Source organism: Mytilus trossulus, chromosome 4 (assembly GCF_036588685.1).
Source record: "Mytilus trossulus isolate FHL-02 chromosome 4, PNRI_Mtr1.1.1.hap1, whole genome shotgun sequence".
NCBI classification, from domain to species: Eukaryota; Metazoa; Mollusca; class Bivalvia; order Mytilida; family Mytilidae; genus Mytilus; species Mytilus trossulus.
The window spans coordinates 54,431,948-54,457,596 of record NC_086376.1 but is presented as its reverse complement, the minus strand read 5'-3'; the positions used below and the strand labels follow the sequence as shown (position 1 = coordinate 54,457,596).

General features: G+C 32.3%; 1 protein-coding gene across 1 annotated transcript in view; it reads right to left on the bottom strand.

Annotated features, from left to right (window-relative positions):
• Positions 1-25,161, bottom strand: part of LOC134715535 (deleted in malignant brain tumors 1 protein-like) — a 61,024-nt gene extending 35,863 nt beyond the window's left edge. Inside the window, exons 1-6 of the mRNA XM_063577774.1 lie at positions 24,683-25,161; positions 14,498-14,655; positions 11,432-11,597; positions 5,242-5,580; positions 2,795-3,115; positions 203-526 (exon numbers count right to left, since the gene is read on the bottom strand). Coding sequence (XP_063433844.1) covers positions 203-526; positions 2,795-3,115; positions 5,242-5,580; positions 11,432-11,597; positions 14,498-14,655; positions 24,683-24,779 — 1,405 coding nt within the window. The 5' untranslated portion in view covers positions 24,780-25,161. The remainder of the gene's footprint in view (positions 1-202; positions 527-2,794; positions 3,116-5,241; positions 5,581-11,431; positions 11,598-14,497; positions 14,656-24,682) is intronic.
• Between the last annotated feature and the right edge of the window lie 488 nt (positions 25,162-25,649).

Below are 25,649 nucleotides of genomic sequence, written 5' to 3'. Positions count from 1 at the left end.
TATAAAATTATATTTAATTCTAAATTCCATTTTAAACCGGAGTAAACCATGACAATACGTAGATGATGTCACGGTCACATGAATAAATTATGTCTATGAGCTGATAAACAAAACAACATCAGCCAAGCAGAAGATGCAATACATCCAAAATTAAATTATATATATAGATGGTATATAAAAAAGCTCATTCCCTGAATCATACCATCTTTATGACAGATGACTGCAGCATCTTTTGTGTGATTTAAACATTCCTGCATAGGTGTTGTCAACCATCCCTTATTTCGACATTCAAGGAGTGAATCCTCGTAACCATAACAACCCAGGCCATCCATCATCACTGGGCCTGTGCCACCACCATAATATGACTTAGATATGGGGTCCCCGTCAGCAAATCCTAATTGTTTACAAACTACTCGAGCATCACTGGACGACCATGAGTTATCACAAACAGTACCAATTTGGTTGTCATAATTGATCTGTACACGTCCATAATATTCCCCTCCACCAACCAACTGTACTGTTACACCTGTAAATAATCACAATTAGAATAAAACTGTTGCAAAAGAGATATGTCTGTCTGAAAAAATTCAAAAAACAAAATAATCCCATGGACAAAACATGGTGAATAAATTCAGTCCCTGGACCATGATCTAGTGGGCAAGGCCTGAAAATATTTGTCTACCTAAATTTTACTGATAGTAATGCAACTTTGTTATAATAATAATTTATATCAATAATCTAGACTATCTGTAGATGTTTCTAGCAAACTAACTTAAGCAGTTGTTAGGTATTGTTAGGTATCAGCTTCTAAGATTTGATGTATGAACAATTTATTTTGAAATTGATTTCAATGACTTTAAATTAGGATGACTAATCAAATTCATTCACCCATTGATTTGTAGGCAACTTTCTTGTATTTCAATGTTTCTAAAATCAATGTTAAATCAGCAATTGAGGTTACTGACAATGTGTAAATGCCTAGTATCATAAATTGATGCAAGCAAATATTTTAAAATTATGATACAGTTATTTCTATGCATAAATGAAACTTAAAAAATTATAGACCAAATAAATAAATCTCAATATCATATAATTTTTCTTACTGCTATAAATTTGGAAATTAATGCGTGCATTTATTATTGCAATTTTGTAATTTAAGACTAAAATGCCATTTTATTTTTTGTGATATTGATTAGTTCACGTAAAAAAGCTTCAAAATGCGAGTTTAAATTATTGCAATTATAACCCTGTTGAATTTTTGGCAATAATAACATTGCAATAATTTCTGAATTTACAGTATCAAAATGTTACCCTGGAACTTTGTTATAAACAATGCCATCATTTCTATTCCTGTTGGAACAAATATTCTATAGATATAGGAAGATGTGGTGTGAGTGCCAATGAGACAACTCTCCATCCAAACAACAATTCAAAAATTAAACCATTATAGGTTAAAGTACGGCCTTCAACACGGAGCCTTGGCTCACACCGAACAACAAGCTATAAAGGGCCCCAAAATAACTAGTGTAAAACCATTCAAACGGGAAAACCAACGATCTAATCTATATAAACAAAACGAGAAACATTTACTGGGTAAAGAACAAACATCGTAATACCGTATAGCGGGTTATTTTCGCGGGTGTAAAATTTCGTGATTTTCATTGAATAACGTATACGAAAAAATTTGGCGGTTATTATTTTGGCGGATTCAACATTTTTAACATTAACTTTGCATGTACACTTTTAAATTGGCGGAATTTATTTTGCCGATTTTATTCTATCCGCGAAAATAAGCGAAAATTTACACCCCGAGAAAATAACCCGCTATACGGTATTTGTTCCAATGGAAATAATATTACAGAATATTTCTGAAGTCCCTTAATGCCTTGTGTTAAATTTGACATCATATTTTTATACAATATCTGTTTGTATTTTACAATTTCATAACATGTCCTTAACCACAAAATATATTTGTTCTGATCTACAAGGACACATATGAACCAATAAACAATATTGTTATGATACAAGAATATCCTTGTTCCAATTCAATTATTTATTCTGACAAACACAATATGTCAATTTCAGATGTATATTTCCAGGAAGTTGTTATTTTCTCATTCTTGGTACAAATGAGAGAGATATTAAACCATTAAACAGGACATACAAGAAATCTTCAAACAATTGTAGCAAAAGTACTTCATCCATTTACATTTTCCTGTATGTATGAATTAATAATAAAACTATTTTTTTTTATATAGTTTGGATTTTGAAAGAAAAGAAAAAATTTGACAACAAAATAATTTTAAAAAGAGCCAGTGTAAAAAACTGGTATGCAATTCATTTTTAAAGAGTGACTAATATATGACTACTGGTATTGACAGGTAATTAAAAAGTTAAATTCATTTCTTTTTTTCAAGGGAATAGTTAACAATGTTATATTTTATTGTTTTTTCATAGAATTTATTAGTATTTACAGTATATCTTAGGATCCCAAAATAACAATACAACAAAAAAATGTATCAATTCCAAAAAAAAAGCTGTTGTATGGTCAATTTTTATTATGTTATAAACAAAGATTATAACATAATCAACTTCAAAAGCTAAATCAGAACTGTGGTCTATGTCCTAACTTCCATTAGGCTGCATAAACAGAGAATTCTCAACTATAATCAAGTCAATTTGATCATCATATTACAGCATAGTAACCTATGTCATACCTTTCATTAGGCTGCATGAACAAAGAATTATCAACTATAATTGAGTCAATTACAACAATAAATTATGTAACACTTACTTCGACGAAAGCACAGAGCATATGCTGGTCTGCATGAGTAAACTGCATCTCCCCAGCTGTTCTCATCATACACACAATCTTTCAGACTTCTCTCGGTACCGCTACAATTTAACTTTGTAATCCAGATAGGTCGTAAGGTTTCGTTTACTGTGCCATACGCTTTTCCTCCGATAAACCCTTGGTTTAGCTCCTTACATAAAACTGTGGCGGCTTTGTCATTCCATTCAGTGCCAGAGGCACACACCTGACCCCAAATTCCTAACTTTTTAACACTAACCTCACCCCATACAGATGTGCCTTTTTCCAATCGAACACTAAAAGCTGAAATAAAAAGTTGATTTATAGAATTTCAGAATTATGGTTTTCTTATTTGCAGGTTTTACAAATGGTTATTCATATATTTTAGTATTTTCATCAAAACCGGTTTCAAATTATCAATTTCTCATTACATTATAAATACAGAGTGTAAACAAAAATGTGTATTATAAAATATGTAGGGGCTGTGAACATAATTTGGTTACCAAAAATACATAAAGTTTGTTATGTAGAAAATATTTGTTTCTGAACTTAACAGAAGAGTTTGATAACAAATGAAAGAACCTTAAGTGAACATCCCCCCTTTTTAACATTAAAGTAAGATAGTTTTACAAGTGCCTCAGAATAACGCTTATCATTAAGGCTGACATTAAAACATTTGTAATATACATAAACTTAGGTCACATTCATTTTATTCATTAGTTTATTATTTAAGAATGTTTTAATTTATAATATTCACAACATATCATGTATCCTACAGAAAAAGTGTTCAGAATTTCTTCTCTAATTATGCTCCAAAAGAACATGATATTTTTACATTTCAAAAAAATGTTTTTACACAACCTGCATCACTTTTGACATTAGTTTAAAATCATTTATAAAAGTTTCTTGCTCATCCCAGTGTAATTTTTAAAATGGGAAGAGATAAAATTGGTGTATAATATATTTAACAAATTCATCACAAGAACAATAACACAATAACTTTTTTTGTTCTTAAAGTCATAAGAAACGAGTGACCGGTGAAAAATTATGTTCTTCCAATTCTTGAACCAATGCATACACATATCATTAACTTAGTCTTCTGTGCACGAATTTATCATTTTTTTCGTGTAAATTTCGTATAATCGTCAATTTTTTTTTCAATCGGTCAGTGTTGTTGTGAAAATATGGCAGGTAATTAAAGTTCGTGTTTTGAAGCCGAAGTTTAACGACGGTCACCTGTTTGTCAACAATCGACAAAAAATAAACAAAAAAGCATGGAAAGAGAGCACGTGTTTAACATGTGAATTCAGATAATAGTTTATTTTAAGGACATCCATGCGTATTGTGATCACCGGATTTTTACGAGATGGGTCACACTGAGGTCACTTTGCATACGGAAAATATGTCGGGGGAATTGGTTGCTGGAAGCAAGCATTTAAAATAAAGTAAACTTCTTCTAAATATGAATAAATTAAAGAATTTTCTTCAGAAAAAAGTATATGTACATAAGTTTTATAATGAAAACTATCCATTGAGTTATAAAAAACATATGCATTATTTTTTTTGATTTGAGGTTTCTTATGACTTTAAGTACAAAAACAAGGATTTTTTTAAAACCAACATATGAAAAACTTTAAAAACTTTTAACATTGACATGAGTAGTTTTGTACATCTATATAAATCAACTGGTAAATAACAACCAATTACGTAAATATATTAGAGCACATGATAATAAAATCATAAAAAAATCCTTTTGTCGAGGTGAATTTTAACCAAATTTAAGAGTGATCAGTGTACTAAAAATTAATGTATAAAAATCTGTCCAATACAAAAACCAAAAAAAAAAACTGCTTGTCCTGTCATGTTATCGAGATCAAAAGCAAACATGCAGTATTTAAATTAGCAAGCCTAAAGCAACGTAATGTTTGAAAAAGACAAGGTACATTTTGTACGAGAAGCTCTATTTTACAGTATTTGATAATGCTTAACAACTATTTTATATCTAAATATAGCAGTATTAACAAGTTTATACATTTTTTTAAATCAAAAGTTTAACAAGAATTACCAAATATATGTACAGCACCCCCACCCCCACCAATAAACATAGTTATAATGAAACTAAAAGTTGATAAGTGTCAAGAAAATGAATATAAATATAAAACTTGGTGCAAAAGCCCTGTCATTTATTTCAAAATTGATGTATGCCATATATTGAAATAAGGAAATTCAATCCATTTGAGTAATGACCAAAAATAAATAAACTTCATGATCTGCTCAAATTCTTGCTAAAAAATGGTGCCAACTTTATGCTTAGAATGAATTTTATAAGGGCATACTAATTTCAAACTGCATTGTATGAATGAGCTATACAGGGTCAAAGAGCATTTTACTTGTAAATCTAATAGTTACAAGATACTAAAACCACAAACCATTTAACTGTTGAGGAGTTGGTCTTGATTCATAACATATAGCTGAGGCTCTGTGTTTTGTTTCACATTTTGATCTTAGAGATGTGTGGTTACAAGAGATCAACCGATCTTCTGAGCCTACGCAAGCAAAATGCGTGAACGCTTTGGTGGAAATTGACGAAGAAGATACTTTTCCAAGTTGTGATCGTAGCAAGGCCTTTCCCCAGGAAAAGCCCATTTCTTTACATAGAACGGTGGCATCAATATCGTCCCAGCCTGCATCACACACCTGTACCCATGCTCCGTTCGTATGGATTTCAACGGTACCAACATCTGTTCGTCCTCGTGAATTTAAGCGAACTGAAAAAAGACATTTTAATTTTTTAAAAAGAAGATAAAATATGTTTATTGATGTGAAAATGAAAGAGGATTGGATAGTGATCAAAACTTTTTCTTTAATTAAACTACTGTGGATTCATTTATTTTCGTGGGTACCAATTTTTGTTGTTTAAGGAAAACTTACATATTCGTGGATATTTAATTTTATGGTTTTTGCAAAGTCTGCATACAATCTCTTAGAAAATTTGTAATTCATTGAACATTTAAATTTGTGGTTCTCTTGTCCCCATCAAATCCACAAAAATTGGTTTCCAGCTTACATTAATGAATCCACAGTAATCAAATTGCACTTAAATAAGCACATGAACTCTCATGGTTTCATAAATTACAGTTGATGAAGATTAATATTATGCAATAAATACAAGTTTCATGTTTATAATTTATTGTAATTAAAGAAATGCATAAATACAAAGAGGTGTACATGCATTGAATATAAATTATATACATATACATGTATTACATGTCTTAATCATATTTATCTTATTTTGAACATTGTGTGTTAATTACAATATGCCATTGGGTTTTCATTTATCATTGTAACGCAGACAAGACCTTAACACGTGTTCAACTTTTGTGAGTCCTTTTTTTTTAATTCCTGTTTCATTCACAAAAGGCCCAAATCTCTGTTTATTTGTATGTTTATAAAATTTATTATTTACAGATAAACGAGAAAAATTGAATTGCAATGAACATGTTTCATTCTTTCATTGTCTTTAGAAAAAACAAATTCTCATTGTTTTACAACCTAAAGTAATTTCAAAATTTGCTTTTTCAAGACTGTACTATGGATTCATTAATTTTTCGTGGGAACCAGTTTTGGTCGATTAATGAGAACTTGCATTTTCATCTTTAATTTGTTAGTCGATATTTAAATTTCATAGTGTTGTCTAAGCCACTAGTTTTTTTGTTATTTTGTTGAAATTTTCATTTCGTGGTTCAACTGTGACCATGAAATCTAAGAAAATTGGAATACCACGAATAATAATGAATCCACAGCACATTTAATTTAAACAGATCCTTGAATAACCTCATAAAAGTTTATTTATGTGTAATCAAAATACATGTACATAATAACTTTGTTTGTCATTCAATTACTAAGCTAATTGTTATAAAACATAAATGCATACATAAATTAAAAAAAAAACATTTGTGATGACGCAGACATTTCCTTATAAAAGAGTCATCAGGTTCAAGGATGTTTAAAGCCCTTTCATTATAATCCTATTATACAAAAATATATAACAGTGGAAAGGCCTGATAGAACAGGGGTGGATCCAGGGTGAGGGGGACTTCGGGAGTTGGACTGGAGTCCATATTTTTTGGATGATCAATGCATTTGAATGGGGATAAAAGTTGGAACCCTCTTTTAAAAATGGATGGATACACCTCTACATTTAAAGTTTTAAAACTTTTTCCTATTTGGATACACCAAGAAATTAAGATTGTACGGAAAAATTTGGCAAAAGGTTCTAATAAAACATCAAGTGTATTTTGGTTAGTTGGAGGAATTAAGTGTGAAGTTGCAAACAATATGTATGGACAGTAAGACAGGGAAGCTTTTAAAAGACATAACTGCACGACACAGTAACTAAATTGTGGCAAACATTGTCAAACTATTGAGCTCCAACGGCTGGCATCAATCAGTGATTTTATGATCACAAATTAAGATAACTGGTGAAGGGCTTTTCATAGCAATTATTGTGAATTGATGTCATAAAAATAAGTCATACAATCAAAAAGATGTTGTATTCGAATTTGTCTTGAATTGAAAAATGATAGAAATGCTCTGTAAAGCATTGCATCATAACAAGCTTCTAAGCCTTGTACGAATAATGTTTATATTTTGCGACACTGTATAGTTATTCTATATATTCATGATATATACTTATGTATGACTCATCATGCTAATATTTCATGAAAAATGGACATGTTTGCAAATCTTAAAGAGCATTGTTTTTACATACAAGGTCATTTTGTATGTTCAAGCAAGATTGTGTAGACTTCTGTCAAGGTATAAAAAAATAAAGAAAGTAATTCAATTTTGAAAATTACTAATAGCAGTACATACATTCTACAAATTTCAAACAAAATAATGTAAAAACTTATTACAGTTTCTTTTTTAAATGAGAATGACCCAGAAACTAGAAGTCAATTACAATTCAAAAAATTTGGGGTGTGGAATTAAGGTTTAAGTCCAGTGATTACATAAGGTCTTCACCAACAAATATTTTTGGAAATATTCACAGGTGATCTAGTTGGGGTCTGGAATTAAGGTGAAAGTCCATTTATAACATAAGGTCATCAACAAAAAATGTTTTGGATATATTAACAGGTGATCAAGTTATGGTCTGGAACTAATGTTAAAGTCCAGTAATGGCATAAGGTTTTCACCAAAAAATGTTTTGGAAATATTCACAGGTGATCAACACTCTTTTGTTTAATAACATGGACAAAATATTTTGACAACTCACAAGATACATGCCCCTAAACTGCCAAAACTTTTTGTTTCAGTGCACTTGTTAAAAACCAACTACGTAAATTAAAACATAAACAAATTTCAAAAACAGAAAAACAGCATGTGATGTATATAATGAATTTTAATTTTCTTGTCATAACTGGTTTATTTGAAATATGACATTTCAGATATATGTGACAGAAATGCATAGTTTTATAAAATCTCAATTTCTAAATTAAATAATTTCATAGACATAAAGTGAATTTTTACTGAAATAGAACACTGTGAATCTTAAAAATGGAATCATGAGACTTTTAAATATTTTTTTTATTGCTCAATGAAAAGAGGAGAAATGGCAGGTCTAATAAAGGAAGTCATTTTCCACTCTTATCATGGACATGTGGACATGACTCCATTCAGCTGGATTAAATGAATGCATCTGCCATGATGGATTTATAAACTATAGACATACTATTACGAGGGTGTAAAACAACCTTTACTACATATGAGGGACTGACATCGTGGGCTAGACAATACCTACTACTAGGAGGGTGTTAAACAACCTTTACTACATATGAGGGACTGACATTGTGGGCTAGACAATACCTACTGCTAGGAGGGTGTTAAACAACCTTTACTACATATGAGGGACTGACATCATGGGCTAGACAATACCTACTACACGGAGGGCGTTAAACAACCTTTACTACATATGAGGGACTGACATTGTGGGCTAGACAATACCTACTGCTAGGAGGGTGTTAAACAATCTTTACTACATATGAGGGACTGACATCATGGGCTAGACAATACCTACTACTAGGGTGTAAAACAACCTTTACTACATATGAGGGACTGACATCATGGGCTAGACAATACCTACTACACGGAGGGTGTTAAACAACCTTTACTACATATGAGGGACTGACATTGTGGGCTAGACAATACCTACTGCTAGGAGGGTGTTAAACAATCTTTACTACATATGAGGGACTGACATCATGGGCTAGACAATACCTACTACTAGGGTGTAAAACAACCTTTACTACATATGAGGGACTGACATCATGGGCTAGACAATACCTACTACTAGGAGGGTGTTAAACAACCTTTACTACATATGAGGGACTGACATCATGGGATAGACAATACCTACTACTAGGAGGGTGTTAAACAACCTTTACTACATATGAGGGACTGACATTGTGGGCTAGACAATACCTACTACTAGGAGGGTGTTAAACAACCTTTACTACATATGAGGGACTGACATCATGGGCTAGACAATACCTACTACTAGGGTGTAAAACAACCTTTACTACATATGAGGGACTGACATCATGGGCTAGACAATACCTACTACTAGGAGGGTGTTAAACAACCTTTACTACATATGAGGGACTGACATTGTGGGCTAGACAATACCTACTGCTAGGAGGGTGTTAAACAACCTTTACTACATATGAGGGACTGACATCATGGGCTAGACAATACCTACTACTAGGAGGGTGTTAAACAACCTTTACTACATATGAGGGACTGACATTGTGGGCTAGACAATACCTACTGCTAGGAGGGTGTTAAACAACCTTTACTACATATGAGGGACTGACATTGTGGGCTTGACAATACCTACTACTAGGAGGGTGTTAAACAACCTTTACTACATATGAGGGACTGACATTGTGGACTAGACAATACCTACTACTAGGAGGGTGTTAAACAACCTTTACTACATATGAGGGACTGACATTGTGGGCTAGACAATACCTACTGCTAGGAGGGTGTTAAACAACCTTTACTACATATGAGGGACTGACATTGTGGGCTAGACAATACCTACTACTAGGAGGGTGTTAAACAACCTTTACTACATATGAGGGACTGACATCATGGGCTAGACAATACCTACTACTAGGAGGGTTTAAAACAACCTTTACTACATATGAGGGACTGACATTGTGGGCTTGACAATACCTACTACTAGGAGGGTGTTAAACAACCTTTACTACATATGAGGGACTGACATTGTGGGCTAGACAATACCTACTACTAGGAGGGTGTTAAACAACCTTTACTACATATGAGGGACTGACATCATGGGCTAGACAATACCTACTACTAGGAGGGTGTTAAACAACCTTTACTACATATGAGGGACTGACATCATGGGATAGACAATACCTACTACTAGGAGGGTGTTAAACAATCTTTACTACATATGAGGGACTGACATTGTGGGCTAGACAATACCTACTGCTAGGAGGGTGTTAAACAACCTTTACTACATATGAGGGACTGACATCATGGGCTAGACAATACCTACTACTAGGAGGGTGTTAAACAACCTTTACTACATATGAGGGACTGACATCATGGGCTAGACAATACCTACTACTAGGAGGGTTTAAAACAACCTTTACTACATATGAGGGACTGACATTGTGGGCTTGACAATACCTACTACTAGGAGGGTGTTAAACAACCTTTACTACATATGAGGGACTGACATTGTGGGCTAGACAATACCTACTACTAGGAGGGTGTTAAACAACCTTTACTACATATGAGGGACTGACATCATGGGCTAGACAATACCTACTACTAGGAGGGTGTTAAACAACCTTTACTACATATGAGGGACTGACATCATGGGATAGACAATACCTACTACTAGGAGGGTGTTAAACAATCTTTACTACATATGAGGGACTGACATTGTGGGCTAGACAATACCTACTGCTAGGAGGGTGTTAAACAACCTTTACTACATATGAGGGACTGACATCATGGGCTAGACAATACCTACTGCTAGGAGGGTGTTAAACAACCTTTACTACATATGAGGGACTGACATTGTGGGCTAGACAATACCTACTACTAGGAGGGTGTTAAACAACCTTTCCTACATATGAGGGACTGACATCATGGGCTAGACAATACCTACTACACGGAGGGCGTTAAACAACCTTTACTATATATGAGGGACTAACATCATGGGCTAGACAATACCTACTACTAGGAGGGTGTTAAACAACCTTTACTACATATGAGGGACTGACATCATGGGCTAGACAATACCTACTACTAGGAGGGTGTTAAACAACCTTTACTACATATGAGGGACTGACATTGTGGACTAGACCATACCTACTACTAGGAGGGTGTTAAACAACCTTTACTACATATGAGGGACTGATATCATGGGATAGACAATACCTACTACTAGGAGGGTGTTAAACAACCTTTACTACATATGAGGGACTGACATCGTGGGCTAGACAATACCTACTACTAGGAGGGTGTAAAATAACCTTTACTACATATGAGGGACTGACATCGTGTGCTAGACAATACCTGAGTTGTTATAACAGGAGACTCCAGCATCCTCGTAATGACGACAATTATGTACACCCCATCCATTACTCTGACACTCAAGTAAAGTTCTTTCAGATCCTGTACATTGAACATTGTCTAGATGTATAGCTCCTAAGCCTTCTCCAAAAGGGGAATTGGTATGTGCCTGTAAAGTAAAAATACTTTTAAGATTTACATTATAAAATTCTTCAACATTTTATACAGAATAAACTCTGTAGGTTTTATCAAAAGCTTCTAACAACAAACTTACTTGTACAAGAACATGTGAAGATAAGTTTTGAAAAATGTCTTTCTATGCTGCCTTTTAATGAGCTGACAGTAATTTGTATCCTATGTCTTATTAGTGTCTATAAGACTCAATTGGATCCCCACTCATGTATCCTATGTCTATGGGACTCAATTTGTTCCCTGCTCCAGGAGAACATTTCAGGGACTGAATTTTCGGCTCTCCTTCTGCACCATTTGCGAGTATGGTCTTAAGAAACATTAGTCTGTTGAAAGGGGACAATAAATGGCTGACCCGTGTTGAGAGAGAGCCATGTCTCTGGCACATAAAAGACACCCTTGTAGATTCCAAAAAGTAGGCTAATGCCGCTACAATGCAGCACTGGCAAAGTAGAGGGGGATTAATATAAGTTGCTATTACTTGTTTCCCAATCCACTTTAAACAAATATGTTTAAACTAAGACACAATTTGCCCAAAGATGTTTTATGATAAATATAGGTGAAACACCTGCTCTGCCACACCTGCAGCAGTAATTTATAAAATATGAAAACAAACACTGTTAAAATTTAATGCATCCAAAGCACTTTTCTGAATTAAGTTCACACAGAACCCTCAAAGTCGAAAATGTGAAACCAAGATATCAAGTACTGAAACTGGTAATTTAAGAAAGTTTAGTATAAACCATGGCAGTACATAATTTTGACAGCTGATGATACCCTTGGAGACTGACATTTCACCAGCAGCAGTATCAACCCAGTGCTGTAAAATAAGAAATCAACACTTTTTTAAATTTCATGCATCTGAAGCACCTTCTATCTTTGTTTTTCCAGTAAATTCTTACACAGAACATTATATAAACTTCATATTTACAAGTTGAAAAAAATCAACATTCAAATTTAGAGCTTTACTTGAAAAATATTAAACAGTCAAAAATAACATTCTGAGATTAGTACAATGTAATATGGAGACTCATAAAACAAATAAGTATGAATCAGAAACATAAACTATAAATATGCAAAAGCAAGAACCGTTTAATCAGTAATTAATGCAAAAATGTCAGCATTCTGGCAAAATATAATTATTCTAATAATCTTGCTACATACTGATGTCTGCTCTAGTAAACTTATGATGATGACTGGATGTGTATCTTGACTTTTACCCCTCATCATATTTTTTTCCTTCATATGATTTAATTTAATTTTATTCATTTATTCACAATATTAAATCTTGCATTTCCTTATGAAATTTATAGTAATATTTATGGTGTGCTTAGATTATAAGCAAGTTTTACACAGATTTAACACAAGTTACTTAAAATGTTTACTAAATTCTTTCGTAGATACAAAGATATCAGGTTTGAAAGTTTGGCTATTCCCAAATTCCCAAATTTGAGATTTATAAGATAATGTAATTTATTAGTTTCTTTGGCTTTTGAAAATTTGTCTTTTCATTCAAACCATAACACTCCTATAGTTATATTAGATTTATGTCACACAAACAAATACTGCCACATCAAAATACATCTGTGATTTTATTTAAAAAAAAACAAAAAAAAAACAACAGCAATCTACAGACTATAAAGTTAATGTACTGCTTTATAAACAAGGTATATTGTATTATTATTCAAATCAATCACTCCTCCAGAAAGAATAAATCACACATCAAGTAGTAAACATCAATTATGCTTATTACGTAAATTATCATGCATTTGTCATATGACCGAAATTTGACATTGTTTCAAGGAAAAGTCCGGGATTAGCTAAGTGATGACATAACTTGTTTGTTTGCTTCATTTTTTTTTATATTTTTTTTAAATATTCATAATAAAAGATAATTTATCATTCTAACTCTTATTTATTTTACATGTATAAACAATAAAAATCTTCTTAAATTTTGGCCTTTCGCTTTTTCACATATCAAACACAAGAGACAAAAGATCAACTCTCTACCACTGAGACCAAACAGTGGCGGATCCAGAACTTTTTGATAGGAGGGTGGGTGGGGGGCACTGACTGACCTAAGGGAGGACCACTTTAGTCATGCTTCAGTGATTCCCTATATAATCAACCAAATTTTTCCCACTAAAAGGCCCCCTCTCTGGATCCGCCTATGCCAAATGACATAGTAGATACATATAGTAGGAAAGCAACTAACTATAGGTCTCTGCATAGAAATCTAAAATTTACGAATGTTAAACAATTCAAATGGGAAAACTAGCGGCCTAGTTTGAGAACACAACAATAAACTAAAACGTATGTGTATTTGTGTACAGACATTTAAGGTGATACCAAGTTACACCTCAAGGGTATAAAATGGACTATACATGAATGTACATGTGATTTTATTTACCATTAAGTGTAGAAAACAGTACAAAATGAACATCAGTCATATACATGGTACATAAAAAGTACTTTCTATAAATCTTATATACATGCATTTACACTAATCCTTATGAATGTGATACCTAATTATGTCTCTTTGTGACCTCTCAGTTTTTATGATGTCATGATTATTAGACCACAAAACAATGTGATAGACAAAAACATGCTAAAATCTCATAATAATAATATAGACAAACAATTGGTTTTACTGGGGTCAATTTCTGTTGACATTGACAAGTTTCATGTTAGCTTTGAGTCTAGAGGTACGACTGCCATAAAATCTGACTTGGAGATGTCATTTTTTTTTAAATGACTCATTAATAAATTTTATTAAGTCTGAAAAGTGTAGGAACATCTAAGAGTGAAAATTTTCTAAGTCAGAATGTTGTATGTTAATACATGTACAGTATACACGAAAGTATTTAGCAAAACACTTACAATCCCCCATTGGTAATGAAGCATTCGGCAGACCACTTGGGCCTCAGCTTCCGACCACAAATCATCACAAATGGTCCCCCATTCTTCTGTACCATTCTGTGCTATTTCTACTCTTCCTGTTGATGTACCATCTCCTCCAACAAGACGCACTTGGAGACCTAGAAAATAAATAGAAATCAATAAACAAAACGAAATATTTTTCTGATATGTTTCATAATACATTTTGTGCATACATATTAACTAACACATCAGACCAGTACAATATTTGTTTATGCCAAACAACTCTGGATACAGAAATTTTCATAAGTTGGGGACCATTGACTGCCTAAGAGAGGGTCACCTCCAGTCACCCTTCAGTAATTCCCTATATAATCAATCAAATGTTTTCCAGATAAAGGGGAGGGGGGTCAGGGCCCCACCCCTAAATCTGCATCTGCCATACATGTATGTTATAAAAGTTCCATGTGATAATGGAAAAATACAATCATTAAATATTGTGAAGTGATTTTTTCAATTTGTTTACTAGATAGATCATGTAGAAAGTTTATTCTCATAAAACCATGCAAGTACAAAGGGTTACAGAGAAGTTAAAATGAATATACATAAATATAAAACGACTCCCAGTACACTTGCTTATAGTACAGTGTATCCAAAACTCTGTCCGACCAACAAAATGGCGGACAGAAATATTTTGATCAGACAAAAATTTCAAGATTTTCAGTTGACAATATATTATAAAAAGCCAAATTTCTTTTTCGGTCAGACAAACCCTAAAATAGTTTGGCACAGACTGACAGTATGATAAAGATCATACTATTACTTGCACTTGTCTCCGAAACTAAAAGTTATATAAATTGTTCATAGAGTAAACTTTAACTTCAGTTTAAAAAAGCATTAAATGACAACATAGACAGCAATAATAGGATGTAATCTCAAATATAGTAAAACATGCACCTATATCTTTCAGGATAATATGAGTCTTTATTTCCCATATGTTCTTAATGTACATTTATTTGTTTGACATTTAAACTTGTGATTGTTAATATCATGTACAATGTCTTCGTTGGATGAGGTTCAAAGCATTGAATAAATTTTACATTTGACATGATAAAGCTTATATTATATGTAACAGTTTAAAAAGTACAAAATTTAGGAAAAAATGAAAAGCATTTAAATGCCAAGTCCTTTATCAAATTTCAGACCCAATTTTTAAAATTATATGGTAATAATTGTTTTGGTAAAAACATAGACAAAAACCATGTGCAAGAATTGAGAGTTCTTGAAAGACATAAGTCTGACAGTCAAAACAAGTAAAACATAAAATGTGATTTTTATTAGTCTCCTTGTCTGATGAAATTTGGGAAAATTTTTAGTTATTAATGTACATGTATATAAAATCACTAAATTTCAAGTAATATGAGGCTTCATAATAACTTTTAAAAGCTATTAAAAGACTAAATATTCAGTAACTAGCCAGCCTCTTTACCATGATTTACAAATTAGACAAATAAACAGTACAACAAGAGCTCAGCCATAAACATGTGTTAGTTTTGTTTCAAACTTTCAGAAGTCACAGCATGTATTATGATAAAAAATTTGATAATAATTTTGGACATGTTAGAAAATGACAGACTTTTTTTAGGTAAATTCAATTTCTATCATTAAATCCAGATTGAAAGTTAGAAACACTTCATTTTACTGTGTGGTCAAAAGTTAGAAACACTTCATTTTACTGTGTGGTCAAAAATTAGAAACACTTCATTTTACTGTGTGGTCAAAAATTAGAAACACTTCATTTTACTGTGTAGTCAAAAGTTAGAAACACTTCATTTTACTGTGTGGTCAAAAGTTAGAAACACTTCATTTTACTGTGTGGTCAAAAGTTAGAAACACTTCATTTTACTGTGTGGTCAAAAGTTAGAAACACTTCATTTTACTGTGTGGTCAAAAGTTAGAAACACTTCATTTTACTGTGTGGTCAAAAGTTAGAAACACTTCATTTTACTGTGTGGTCAAAAGTTAGAAACACTTCATTTTACTGTGTGGTCAAAAGTTAGAAACACTTCATTTTACTGTGTGGTCAAAAGTTAGAAACACTTTATTTTACTGTGTGGTCAAGAAGAATACATTAATGAAAAAACATGAGAATTTACAAGGATCTCACTGTAAGCTTTTATACAGAAGAATAAGAATAAGATGAATATTTATTATTCCAATCAATAAACATCATGTATATAACAGGGATCTCACTTAGGATTTTTTAAGGGGCATTTAAGGACTCATCATTTTTTGTGTCCAACCGTGAGAAGATGAAATTATATTGATATATGATTTTAGTCCAATCTCCCTGACAAAAAAAGTACAAGGAAATGACATAAAATTTAGTTATTTTAAAATTCTGTAATAAATGATGATAAATATATGTTTACAATCTTGATACATTTGTACATCTTTAGTCTAACCAGTTATAAATGAGGTTTTAAAATTATGAGTTCAGGATGGATGGACTTGCCATAGTCAAGAGAGTGAGAATCCTGTCATTTAAGTAATGATTTCATTATATTTATATATAATTATAATTCTTCACATTAATTTTTTCTTATTGGCTATAAACATTATAAACAAGATAAATAGTTGCATTAGAAGCAATAATAATCAAATGAATTATTTTGTCTCTGTGGTTAAAACTTTCAATGATATCTTATTAAGAAGAAAGAGTACATTAGACCGTTGGTTTTCCCGTTTGAATGGTTTTACACTAGTAATTTTGGGGCCCTTTATAGCTTGTTATTCGGTGTGAGCCAAGGCTCCATGTTGAAGGCTGTACTTTAACCTATAATGGTTTACTTTTTAAATTGTTATTTGGATGGAGAGTTGTCTCATTGGCACTCACACCACATCTTCCTATATCTACATATATAACAATGTAAATTACACAAGTACATTCACATACTATACATGTAGATGTGCCTTGGTACAAATGTACATGGGCCTAGAACTTAGAAGTAAGCCACTTTTTGTTGCTTTTAAACATTGCCTCCAGGAATTCCATATTTAGAACATTTTGTTTCAAATATTATTTATTTAACATTAGCTGACTTACTCAAGTCATATTTGCTACATTGTATGTATTTAAAGTAGATAACCCATGAAACATACAAATTTGAATCTCTTATTATTTGCAAAAAATTAACAAGGCCAGTTTGATCTAGCCTAAGGACTGATCAATACATAATATGATATACCTAAAAAAGGCTTGTTAAATTGAATATAGTATAAATATGTTGTAAACTGCTGTTAAATTGAATATAGTAAAAATATGTTGTAAACTGCTGTTAAATTGAATATAGTAAAAATATGTTGTAAACTGCTGTTAAATTGAATATAGTATAAATATGTTGTAAACTGCTGTTAAATTGAATATAGTAAAAATATGTTGTAAACTGCTGTTAAATTGAATATAGTATAAATATATTTTGTAAATTGCAGTTATATTGTAAGCTGTTTAATTTTGCAAATAAAATTAAAATATCCTCCACCATGTCTACCACTCATGCTGCTTACATAAAAGCCGTCTTAAGCCTGATAAGGATCCTTGTCAATAACAATAATAAATTAATGTGGAATTAAGTTATATTTTTGAAAGAACCATCACAAACTGGAATGAACTACCGCCTAGCCTATAGACTTATTGCGATTTGTCCGCCATTAAAATTATGACGTCATAAAACAAAATAGCTGACGCCACAATGAAAAAGTGATTGTTGTATGTGTCAAAAGTTCAAGCGGCCAGATCAGCCGGGATTAGCAATGAGGTGTATTGGACATTGATGACAATGAGGCGTTCAAGACCAGTCTCATAGCACACAGATATCCGTAAATCAGCACACAAATGTTTGTATCTGCACTGGCACCTGTACCATGTGTACATATGATTTTAAAAGAGCACATTTTGGATGGCATAACTTTAATTTTAACATATTCGTGTGATGATTCAACCGACTCTTTACGGATTACCCATGTAGATGTAGATGAATTTATTTATATAATTTACAACTTCCCATGTATGGAAACAAGTGCCGGGTTCACAGGGGCTTGTTACAATTGCCGGGTTTTCTATGCATACGAACCCAGGGGCGTATGGGTTCGTTTGGGGTTCGTATGGATAGAAAACCCGGCAATTGTAACAAGCCCCTGTGGGGTTTATGATCATGAAATATTTGTATTTTATCTTTTTATCTAAGTCATCTCAAAAACTTGAAACTTTATTTCTCAAGATAACGTCAGGGGTTTGAAAATGTTAAATAAACAGTAATTACAACAATAACATGTATCAGATTCTTTTACAAATTCCCTCCTCAGAAGAAGCTGGTACTGCAATTATATATTAACCGTTGTAAAGTACGAAATCGAACCAGAAACCAGTTACAAAGTTTATCTGTAGACCATCTTTGGAAATTTTATATACAGACCAAAACGTACGTTTTTAACACTACAAAGTTTAGGGTGTTGACTATGTATTGTTATAAAATAATAAATGTACGTTATGGTATAAGGTGACCTTATAACAACTATGGGAGAGTAAATTTGCATGTTTCATTAATTTATAAATTAAAAAGAAGTTCATATGTTCATATGTACTTTAATATGATGCAACGATTTACTTTTGGAAGTTGTCGCCTACTACATGTCATAGTATGGCCAGAGACATATAATACAATAATTGTATTATATGTCTCTGGTATGGCTTAAATTCCGATGCTTTAATTTTATTTGTGGTTGAATTTAGTTGTGGTTATTTTTAGTTGAGGTTAATTTTAGATGTGCTTAAATTTTGTTGTACTTCATTTATTTGATTGCTTGCATGGATATGTATTTTAATAGTGATCATAGTTGAATGTATTTCACTGAAAAATGATACACCTGCGCTGTTATATATCTTGTCTCCATGTTGTGTGTTTTTAAAATGTATTGTTTGTGCTATTTTATATTCGGTAAAAACACAAGTCATCAAATACTCGAACTCAAAGTGACAAGCTATAGGTCAGGCCAAAAGCACAAAAAACGACGAAAACACAAACGTCACGGTACATAAAACAAACTGGCAATAAAAACTGAAGACTGACCGAGCAACAAGAACCCCACCAAACACATGGGCTGATGCTCTGGAAGGGCCCTAAACTATGCATTCAATATATAATTCCAAATGTTTTTTTTTTTAACTTTTCTAACACTCACTCGGATTTTAACCTTACTTTAAGACAATACCTTTTCGAAATCTTCAAAGGTAGTCAAATGAAGCTCAAAATTTTATAGTCCATAAAAATATGTAAAACCATTATCAAAGGGAAAAAATGAGTTCCCTCATAATATCGTCTTTTGAAAGGGCTGTGTTATTTTCGTATAGCGGAGTAAAACTCTGAAGCGCTTTGTGAATTGCCGCGTGACCTAGTCAAATCATGATCTATTGCACGGTAAAAATATTATTTATGATTTTTCTCTGGTCTCCGACAAACGACAAACATGGGGTTGTTTTTTTGCAGACAAATTTAGCATAGTAAAAGAAAGAAATTTAATTATAAAGTATCAAAGACTATAAAGATAAATATAATTCTGTGCCTGAAGGAAGTTCAACACTAGTATGCGACTTTGACAAATGCGTAAGCCAAATCACGGCATGCTTCATCATACCAGGTTGAATCAAACGTCTTTCTCCTGAAATTCAAGAATACTAATTTATGAATGGCATAACTGATGTTTTGATCACAGGAACTTGTGGACAGGATACCCTATGGGTGCCCCCGAGTGGGAGTATCTAAGTATTGACAAACAGCATTTGAGGTTTTTGCTGGTTGACTGAATGATATCTACATATACATATCAGTCGACCGGCAAAAATTTCAAATGCTGTTTGTAACTTCGACATATATTAAACGTTTTATGAAATATAAATAAAAAATAAACTACATGGGGTAGGGGCATTCGAGATACTCCCACTCGTGGGCACCCATGGGGTATTATGTCCACAAGTATCTGTGATTTTGATAGCAAAAATAGAAGCATATTTTCTATGATTTGAAATCAATATAGACGATGAAGTCGAATTACAGCATTAGCTTTGAGGCAATATATTTGCATAGGAACCATACAAATTTGAATCACAACACCATGCAAAATAGCTTAAATTATGAGCGGTATTCGTTTTTTCAGTCTGAATCTCAGAAGCGTTGCTACTGAACCGGGCTTCTATAATACTATAACACAAGCTTGCAGCGAGCGAGAGAGATAGTGGGGGACTCAATGTTTTAACTGTGTAAATTTGTACATGAAAAGCAACCGTTTTTTTCATTTCTTTCATATAAAAAGCAGTAAAAATATGGACAGAGTTCAACCGTATTGCTATGTATATATATGTATGGTGTTTCTTTACTAGATTGATTTTCTCTACCCCCACCCTTTTCCAAAGATATAGTTCAAAGGAATTGGACAAACTTTACAAACAAAAGATATTACTGAATTCACGTTGGCAAGAATGGCATGCGAGTTAAAAGTCTTTTGTATCTCTCATTGTCTCTTTGTTAATACGTTTTCCAACTAATTATATAATATGATAATTTTTGGTAAAACTATTAATCTTATATATATATATGTTAGCTATGCCATAACGTATTCTTCCAGGGTTTGGCAAAAATGTGTTTCTATGTCAAATATGAAAATGAAATTGTCATGTGGTCTAAAATAAATGGCAATACGTGAACTTAAGGTCGATATAATTTTCGTAAACTCTCTTGAGATGAAATAATGCTTTTGTTCGCAAAAAAAAAACTTGTCACGGTCAACATTCTTTACTGATAAATGATGATCAAGTCTGCTAGGTTTTTTTTCAGCGTTGTTTATACATGTCATCGAAAAAAATTTAACACATGTATTGGCAAAGTATAAAAGAAACAGAGTCAACAGGTAACAAAAGGACAATAATAATGAATACCAGTTCATGGTTAACTGTTTAAGCCGTGAAAAAAAGTGAGAATATATATACGAAAGACAATCTACTAGATTTAGCAACCAACGTTAACTAATAAAATTCTTATTTCTTGGTCTTTTTTCTCTCTCTGTTCTGTACATGTTGACCCATTTTCTATTTTCTTGGTCGAGTATTCTTTATTTTGTAAACCCCACCCAGACCCTCATATGCATTGACTTTTGTTTCCAAAAATTTATACTTTGAAGTTTAGTGCATTTCTTATTCCCTATATCCTTCATCTAAGATAATCATGAAATCGTGATTAGTAATTTCTCTCTTGACGTAAAGATTTAAACATTGTCAACCTACTTCGTATAGTTATGCTTTACTTAGCTTGAAGCTGAAAACAGGGGTCAGAAGAAAGAAAAATAATATGATTATTCATAAATCAGATAATTTGACGTCTTTTGATTCTTTTGCACGTGTTATATATTGTCCCCATTTTATGATATTACTTCATCAGCTGATATATATATATATGTATAACTAAGTTTACACCTTTTCAAGACTTAGTTAAGATTTGCACTTTTAAGTTTTGCTTGGTGTCTGGTTTATTCGGCTTCGTATGACAATAAGTATTTTCAAATAGTTTTAATGCATATATATTTAAATAAAAGGAGGTGTGATAATACGTGTCTGTGATAGCAATGCTTTATTACAATTCAACTATAATGTATATTTCTAAACATATTAACTATATACATGTAGTAATGTTTGTTATATGTGGCGGCTTTTATAAACAAAGCAGTCTTTTATCTTACGTATATGATTGCCAATATCATATTATAGTACCTGCTGATTCAGGAAAATGATACGAGATCTAAAAATAATGGACGCGCGCTCACTCACTTTTTTGTATGTTCATATGTTCGTTGTGACATAGGGAGCCCAGTCTCTGTATGTGCATGACTTACTTATTTGTATGTTCGCATGTTCCAACTATGTTTGTTGTACAAAGAGGGTCTCTGTATGTGCGCTCGCTCACTTATTTGTAATTTCACATGTTCCAACTTTGTTTTCGAACATAGTGGTCTTGATCTATAAATGCGCTTACTCACTTGTATGTTCATATGTTCCAGCTATGTTTGTTGAACATAGGGGGCTTGTTCTTTTAATGAGCCAACTCACTTGTATGCTCATATGTTTCAGTTATTTGTTGTACATAGGGGGTCTGTACGTGCGCTCACTAACTTATGTGTATGTTCGTATGTTCCAGCTATGTTTGTTGGACATAGGGGTCTTGCTCTATCAATGCGCTCACTCACTTATATGCTCATAGGTTCCAGCTATGTGTGTTGGACATAGGGGTCTTGCTCTATCAATGCGCTCACTAACTTATATGCTCATAGGTTCCAGCTATGTGTGTTGTACATATATGGAGTCTCTGACACAGATAGGGACAGTGACAGTAGTATGTATGTAACGCCCATCTCTATACTCATACTAAATTCCCACAGAGGAGCATGGTGCCATCATATACAAAAAAGTGACGGTGGTTAAAAGCAAGGTATATAATAAGTGGAAATATCAAGGAGTATTTGTTATTACCAAATCTCTAGAGAAGTGGATTCTTTGCAGTTTGGAAATGAGAATGACGAGAAATATACAAACTATTCAACATATAGTATTGCATATTTTTTGTCGATTGGTTATATTTTGTTTCACTTTGTTAACTTCTCGTGGATCTCAGTTTCACACGTTGACAGGGGAACACCCTGCTCGATACACAATTTATCAATTACAATTTATAGAAATCTTATGTAAGACTTGCATTCCAACAAGGACAACTATAGTCTTCCGGGACGACCAAAAAGACGCAGGGAAAAAACATCGTTTATCTTATAAACAAATAATATCATTCTGTAATTATCATAAATCAATACATATCAGCTGATTATATTTTGATTTATATATAATTAGCTGTTAGCTAGAAATAAATATACATATCCTATTCAACAAAAGTAAAAGATATGTTGGACCAACTAAGCCTAAGGGCGTTAGAAAAGTAGTGACAGTGAAGTTATTTCTTTTTAATGTCATCTATCAATCAAATAGGGGCCAGTTTAGGTACAAGTTAAGCAGGTTTCTTCGTATAATTATAAGTTAAGCAGGTTTCTTCGTATAATTATAAGATGATTACTATATCTGATTTGTGTAATTATGCTGGAAAAATAATAATAATGTTAAACGGTCTATTAGAACGACCTAAAACAATGTTTCGATACTATTAGTATATACAAACGTATTATCTTTCAAATGCGTTGTAGCTAGATAAAAAGGAGATAGTATAAATTAATGAATATATTATAAAATTTGTATGTGAAATAGTTTCATAAGGATACGTATACCTGGGTTGTTTACAAAATGAAATATTTAAATATGGTCATAGTAAGCCGGAACGAACTTAATTCTGGTTATTTTTTAAAAATACTATTACAATACGATATTTAAGCAATAGTATAGTTGTATGGTTATAGACACTTCAAGGTACAACTATTCTGTTGATAACAGTAACATCTTAAAACAAAGTCCTTTTAATAAAGCAATCATCCATGTGGATTTTTTATAACTAAAGGACAATACAAATGATAAAGCAGCCCAGCATAACCTTTCTAACCATTCTAGAGAAAAAAAACATTTTCTGAGAAACGCTTCCATCAAACGGACAAACCCTTTTAATACCTAACCACGTGAACCTTAGGAAACTTGAAATCCTTGGCATATATAATTATCAAAATTAATGATGATCACAAGTCGATTATTTGGGTTGGCATGTTTACGAGTCCTTGGAATTATATTAAGACATTGTTTTTTACTAGCATTACACGTAATAAATCAAATGATATCTTACATCCACACACAAACACAAACACATACACACACTAAATTTTATATATGGTACAATCAGCTTATATATACATGTTTACGAGTCCTTGGAATTAAATAAAGACATTGTTTTCTACTAGCATTTATACATAATAAATCAAATGATATCTGACATCCACACATACACACAGACACAAACACACATACACACTAAATTGTATATGAGGAACAATCAGCTTTGTTAACTGAAACACTAGGAAGAAAACATAAATCTTTGTATTCAATGCTAACTATCATAAGATTTTGTTCATTTTTTTTTAAAATAGTATTCATACCTGCTGAACTTTGTTGTTTTCCAGTTTCACTGCTTGAGACTGTTTCAATAACAAATACACTCAAAATGTAAATCCAAGGTGAAAATTGTGCAGTCATTTCTTTAGTATTCAACAACAACAAAAAGTTGTATAAGAAACTGTAACTAGAACAGAACACCCACTTTTGTTCAAATTAGGTATTCTTAATTATTCCAAATTAAGATAACGTCGCTTATAGATATTAAAGACGTATTACGTATAATAATAATATTCTAGTATCTTGATCCGGAGATCGAAGAGCTTATGAAATTCTGCTTTGCACCAATTCTCATCATGGTATTATTTGAATTAATGCGTCCTCAAAATCCTGCAGATCAGCAATGAAAGATCACAATTAAACAAAATGACAGGATAAGACACACACAAAAAACAATAAATCACTCTTTCAATTTTTTTTCCTCTGGCGTAAGATCCTGTATGCGGTGCAGTTTGGGGACAAATTGTTCTCCTAAATGCCTTTTAGTTACGTCAGTCGTTTATATATTTTTATATGACAAATATGTCATATATAACAAAAACAATAAGTAAAACACAGGTAATAATTTAGCAAGAATATTAAACAATAAACGCGTTAGTCGTACATATTACCTGTTCTTTATGTGAAAACTTGTTATATGCTTGAATTCGAGAAACATAACTTCAAAATTATTTATTTATTTCATTTATTCTTAATTAAAAAGAACCCACAGAAGCTAAGCATACAATAAGAGACAATTATCCTAGCATGTTTGTTCTCTAGTGCAATTTAACTGAATCTTTCTATCGAAGTCTAAAAGAGAACATAAATTTGTGCAGGCCAGACGTGCGTTTCGTCTACAAAAGACGCTTCAGGGGCACCAGAAAAAAAGTTATTAGGACAAAACAAGTACGAATTAGGTTTAAGAGCATTGTAGGTTCAAAATTCCGGCGAAAGTTTTTTTTCAAATTT